The sequence below is a fragment of the Phaseolus vulgaris genome, chromosome 9 (genome assembly GCF_000499845.2).
Source record: "Phaseolus vulgaris cultivar G19833 chromosome 9, P. vulgaris v2.0, whole genome shotgun sequence".
In the NCBI taxonomy this organism is placed as follows: domain Eukaryota; kingdom Viridiplantae; phylum Streptophyta; class Magnoliopsida; order Fabales; family Fabaceae; genus Phaseolus; species Phaseolus vulgaris.
Window position 1 is genome coordinate 10,538,893 of NC_023751.2, and position 6,204 is coordinate 10,545,096.

Consider the following 6,204-nt stretch of genomic DNA (forward strand, 5'->3'; position numbering starts at 1 on the left):
CAATAGCACACTATGAGACCTCATTATCTCATTACAGGACATCGTCATCTCAATGTTAGAATGAGACATTGTCATCTTAATACTCAATTGTACATTATAGGATCTAATCATCTTAGTACTTGATAATATACTACGAGACCTTACATCTTAGTACTTAATATTACACTATACAACCTTATCATCGTAATATTCACAAGTAAACTATAAGACTTCGTTATTTCAATACTTAATAGTATATCATGATACCTCGTTACATCGTTATTAAATTGTATAGTAAGAATATATTAGGTAGTGTAATAAGAGATTTAAGAGTTGACATATTATATCCTAAAATTAATGTGTAATTATCATAAAAAGGAAATTATATTTTACTCTTAAAATGTTCAAAAGAGAAAAGAGAGAGTATAATATTCGCTGTATGAATATTTAGCATGACTAAATATGTTTTGAAAAAGTATTCTTAGACAATAATGAAAAGTGTTAAAAATTATAAAGTGAGTCGTACGTCATACATAATTCAGTATTTAATTTAATTTTAAATTATTTTAAATATGCTTTTTAATCTCAATTTCAAAGTTAATTTTACTCTGAAATCATTGGCATATTAATTTTAGATATATAAAAATAAGATAATATATACACATGTATTGATAATATTATTTCTTTTATTATTGAATTACAACCATTATATATATAACGTGTTTATCAACTTTAAAATATGTATCCTGAAACTTAGACCAAGTGTAAAATATTTTACCATACATAACTATTAAATTTTTTCCTCTCATAACTCACAACTAATTAATAAATACGAGACCTTCATATATTTATTATTTAGGTTTAAGGTTTTTTTTAATTAAAGTGTAAGTGATTTATTTCTTTAAAAAAGTGATTTAGTATTTAAATTTTTTAAGTTAGATTTTCATTTTTCATTTTAGATATATTGTCTTATTCTGAATAAATTCTCCCAATGAAAAATGATTTATTCGATATTAAATAAAATATAGTGTTTTGGATTGGAAATGAGATTTAAGAGGTGGATTTCAAGTAATTTGACAGAAAAATGAAATTGTTTGAATTATTGTATATTAGTGTAAATTTGTGATAAAGTTTATTAAAGTTTGTAAGTGAGTGATGTTAGATGAAAGTTTCTAAGTGACTTAAATTTAGAATGAGTATAAATAATTTAATATAAAAATTTAAAAATTTAAATTAAAATAAATTAAAAATTAATAAATAATAATAAAAATATATATTAATAATTAATTTTTAAATTACTTTTTATTTATTATTTTAATTATTCATTTTATTATAATATAAAAATATATATTAAGTATTATACTTATATTTATATTAAAACATAACTTTATCTTTATTTTAGATATTTTTTTTTAAAAAAAGTCTGTACAAACATTATCTTTATTTTAAAAAAATTATGTTGTCATATAGGTTATTTTAAGTTTAAAAACATTATATTTACATTTCTAATAAAAAAGGTTATTGTAATAGTGAAAAATTGTAATTTGAAAAATATAATAAAGTGTGGTAATTTAGTTTCTAAAATCTGAGTAGTGTTTGGCATAATGTAAAAATAGTTCTCGAGTGAGGGAATATAATAACGGGTTTTGGGAACAGGGGATATCTCTAAAACCCTAAAGTGAGTGATGGAACTTCAAACCCTTTGTTGCGCTCTTCCCTCTCAACCCCTTCACTCCAATCATCGGACTCTATCACCACCGTTCGCAACACACGCTTCATTTTCTAATCAAAGACAAACATTTCGGTTTGGAAACGGTTCAAAATGTACGTTTTTCCCCCTCCTCCCCATTGTGTGTGTACTGCGTTTGCTGGTTCAGAATAACACTAAAAATTGAAAAAAAAAATTGAATTTGTTGTGTGCGGTATATTGGGTCTCTTCTGACACCAAAACAATTCAAATTTTTCAAATTTTCATTTCAGGTTTAAAATGGGTGATTAGGGAACCTCCAGTGTTGGGATTGAACAAATTCCTGACGCTTCTTGTTCATGCTTCTGATTCCAATTTAAATGGAGGCTTGGAAGTTCATTCAAACAAAAGTTCTACTGTGCTGGGTAGTACGTTTAACGGAGAAGAACCGTTTCATGGTAAATCAGGTTCTGTCTCTTTTTGTGGGTTGACACACCAGTCGATAGAAGAAGGGAAATCGGAATCTGCCCCCTTCGGAGAAAAGGGTGGCTCTTTCTTATGGGCCTTAGCTCCTACGGCGTTCATTGCATCTTTGATTCTGCCACAGTTCTTCGTTGACAATGTGGTGGAGGCTTTTCTTAATGATACGATTTTCATAGGTATTGGTAGAACTTTGTGCTCTCTCCCACTGTCTTTTAATTTTGACCTTTTACGGCTTGTTTTTTTGAAATTGGATGGTTGTTGTTGCTGTGTTGACTTGTTATACTTACTACCCGTCTATTTGCCTGCATTTGTTGCATTGCTAAGGTTTCTTGCTGATTATGTCCAAACTTCGAAATCTCATCAACTCTGTCAAGACCTATTTAAACATTTTCTTTCAAATGCTCAACAATCTCAGTTGTAATGCGTCCTCTGTATATAGTATTAGTCTGCTTTATGTACTGAGAAAATGAATTATGTTGGTATATAATGGAGAAACATGATCGTGTTCTTTGGACAAGGAAGTTGGATTTGCTATTAAAAAGTCTGGATGGACTTCTGTAATTGTCATAGTATTGTTTGAAGAAACCTTATGAATAAGGGGGAGATGCATCTCTTATAAACATTTCTATTATGAATAAAATGCAGATACTGTGAGTTTGTTCACTCATGATGCCCTGTTCTACGTTGGACTAGCGACATTCTTGTATGTGACTGATCGTGTCCAGAGGCCTTATTTGCAGTACAGCTCCAAAAGATGGGGTCTTATCACTGGCCTCAGGGGATACTTGTTCTCCGCTTTTTTAACAATGGGTTTGAAGATTGTTGCTCCTGTTGTTCTTTTGTTTGCAACCTGGTCAGCCGTTGGCATGGCAGGAGTTGTTGCTGTAACTCCTTTTTTATTTGGCTGTGTTGTACAAATTGCATTTGAGAAAGTTTTGGACAATCGTGGGTCAGCTTGCTGGCCTCTAGTTCCTGCTATATTTGAGGTTTGTCTATTTTCTTTCAGATTATTTAAGATCTTAATGCTGCTTTACTCTTGTCCAATTATTACTGGATTGGATTGTAAACTAAAATTTGGCTTTACTTTTAATCAGTTTTATGGCATTCTGAATTGTTTTGGCAGGTATACAGACTGCATCAGCTTACAAAAGCTGCTAATTTTGCTGAGAAGTTGTTATTATCTTTGAAGGGTCTTCCTCCGAGCGCAGAATTGGTAGAACGAACTGGAGGTTTGTTCGCATTGTTGATGTCTTTTCAATTACTGGGGCTTGTGTGCCTTTGGTCATTGATGACGTTTCTTTTGAGGCTATTCCCTTCTAGACCTGTAGCAGATCATTACTGAGTTTAGCGTCGATTATGGAAGAGTGTTGTATATATATTTGAAAGACCCGGTTACATTGTTATTTGATTAACTTTTAATGCAGGCTCTTCATTAAGATCTCTTTCCTTTTTTACCAATAAGAACACGAAAATTACCAAATCAATTTTAGCATCTTCAACGGGGTGATTGAGGTTGAGGGTGAATGGGTGTTACCTTATTTGCTTCTATGAGAGGAGAGGTTGAGGTTGAGAGTGAATGGAAAGTTAAGGTTACTTAGGATCCTCTCATAATTGAAGAGAAAAGAGAGTGTAATGAGATGAAAAGACCGTGATGTCCTTACTTTCTCATACAATAATATTAATAATAGAAATTATTAATAATAATAATTTTGTATATATATATATATATAACATAATTTAAAGAATTATAAATAATATTAAAATTATCTAAATAAATTAACTTAAGTAACAAAATTAATTTAAATTAATAAAATGAAAAATAATAAAATTATACTTACATTTAAAATTATATTTAGTTTGAATTTTTCATTTTTTTATTTATAAATGAAAGTTTAAATTATTTTAATTAACTAAAATATGCACAAAATTAATAATTATTTATTCTTTTTATCCTAACATATTCTAATTTAAACACACTCACTTTTTTCACACTCTCCCACACCTTCAACTTTCCACTCACCAATCCAAATAAAGCCTAAGTCTGAATTGAAAAAAAGAGTATTTATTTATGGGTTTAGAATGAGTTAATCAAAAAAATATTTAAAAGATATAATTAATTATTTAATATTTTTCATATAATTAGTATATATGTATCTAAATTATAAAGTTATATTTTATTTCATCGGATTATATTGATTTAATTGAATTTTATATTATAATACATATTTTCATGTATTCGGATAAAGAGAGAGCCTATTCTACGTGTTGATATTTCACTAAGAAGATTCTTCATTGATAACAAGTTCGCGTATTTACACTGCTCCTCAACAATGGTATCAAATTATTACATTGATCATGATCGAGTTTTTTTTATCCTGTGACTATTAATACAACAAATTAGAACCATAAAACTCCACCGAATCAACATGTTCAACATCTTTTTCATTTCGTATTAACTCACATCTTAAAGTTATTTTTAGTAACAACTTACTATTGTTTCCTTTTATTACTAAAACTCTAATATTATTTTTCAATTTCTTAAAGATAATAACTTAAATATTGTATTTTGCAGAATTCTTAAATCTATTTTAAGGCACGGGTTCACATAAGTTTTTAACAAAAATAAGTTTGGAAATTCAATACATTTGTTTTAGAGTACTTTTAAAAGAAAAATAAAACAAGTTTCTCAATAAACTAAAATTAATTTATATATAATGTAGAAATGATTTCATGTAACTTCACTAAAAAAATAATTCTTAATTTCATTTATAAGTTAATTAAAAGTTATTATAATTTTTTTTTCTTCTAAAATTGCCTATAGAAAAAATTACTTAAATATAAATTCCAAATAAAACGTTTTAATAGATTGTAATAACGCTTATTAACGAAAACTTACAAGTTCAGCGGGTTATTAGTTTCTCCAATACAATTTGGTACCCAACTATCCAAGATATCATTAGAAAGAATTACACTTTCAACAACTGCCCATAAAGAAATTAGATAAGTTTTAATAGGGTTTTGCTAACCTATTGGGCCTTGTTAACAAGCATCCTAGAGATAGGAGTGTTTCTTCCTGCACCTCCATATCTTCTTCTGCCACCTCCATACACAACATGAAAATACAATTTTATCCTTCATATGTCACCCCCACAGAGTAGTTTTCGGATTATATAATCTGGAAACTCATTTGAAAAAAGATTTCCGGATTACATAATCCATAAGCTAAATAAGACTTTCGGATTATGTAATCCGAAAATTAATCATGCATATGAAAAAAGAATTTCAGATTATGTAATCCGGAAGTTAATTACAAATTTAAAAAATGACTTCTGGATTACATAATGCGGAATATTATAGAGGGACATTTTTGAAAATTCAAAAATATATGGAGGTGAGAGAAGAAGGTATGGAGTCTAGAGATAGAGATGGAAAAGAAAAAAACTAAATTTTCACTAACTGAAACAAAAAGTGAACACGACGAACAAGTATGTAACCTTTTGCCGTACACCATTTCATTGATAAAAGAAATCTCATTACGTATGCTTGTATTTTATTGCCACAAGACTACCTTTTTCAGAACTTCATTTTATATTCTTTATAAGTTATACATATGTAATTTATTCTAGCTCTTCATTTAAAACTGAGAAATAGACATCCATTTTAGTTTTTTTATCTTCAGAGTGATTTTTGTTTCTCTCATTTTCATTTTTGCACCATTGTACTCTAAATCCTAGATTCATTTCATCCATTTGTTTAAAGCTTAGAAATAATATTATCCATTTATCAGTGGCTTCGTGTTCTAGTGCGTTCTATGAATTTAGAACTCCTGAAAATGAATAGTATTCATGAATTGCTGATGTCTAACAAAGAATAAGAATAGTTTATGTAGTTCAACACAGTTTGAAGCAGTGCAGAGAACAATTCAATTCAAATGTTATTTGTGTCCAGTTTGATTCAAGAGAATAACTTTATAAGTTAGTTATGCTATTAAGGACACTGGTTCGTTAAGACGTTAAAAAAAGGAAAGTTTTTCTTCAAAATCATATATAGACAAA

General features: G+C 28.5%; 1 protein-coding gene across 1 annotated transcript; it reads left to right on the forward strand.

The window, feature by feature from the left end:
- The first annotated feature begins 1,605 nt into the window (after positions 1 to 1,605).
- Positions 1,606 to 3,585, forward strand: LOC137822549 (uncharacterized). The gene is made up of 4 exons (XM_068627448.1): positions 1,606 to 1,803; positions 1,960 to 2,325; positions 2,795 to 3,135; positions 3,273 to 3,585. Exons 1-4 carry the CDS (start codon positions 1,665 to 1,667, stop codon positions 3,489 to 3,491), a joined length of 1,065 nt encoding a protein of 354 aa, XP_068483549.1. The 5' UTR covers positions 1,606 to 1,664; the 3' UTR covers positions 3,492 to 3,585.
- The last annotated feature ends 2,619 nt before the right edge of the window (positions 3,586 to 6,204 follow it).

Coding starts and splice junctions, on each gene's coding strand:
- LOC137822549 (XM_068627448.1), top strand. CDS start 1,665: ATGGAACTTCAAACCCTTTGTTGCGCTCTTCCCTCTCAACCCCTTCAC. Junction 1,804..1,959: donor GTTTGGAAACGGTTCAAAAT/GTACGTTTTTCC, acceptor TTTTCATTTCAG/GTTTAAAATGGGTGATTAGG. Junction 2,326..2,794: donor TAATGATACGATTTTCATAG/GTATTGGTAGAA, acceptor AATAAAATGCAG/ATACTGTGAGTTTGTTCACT.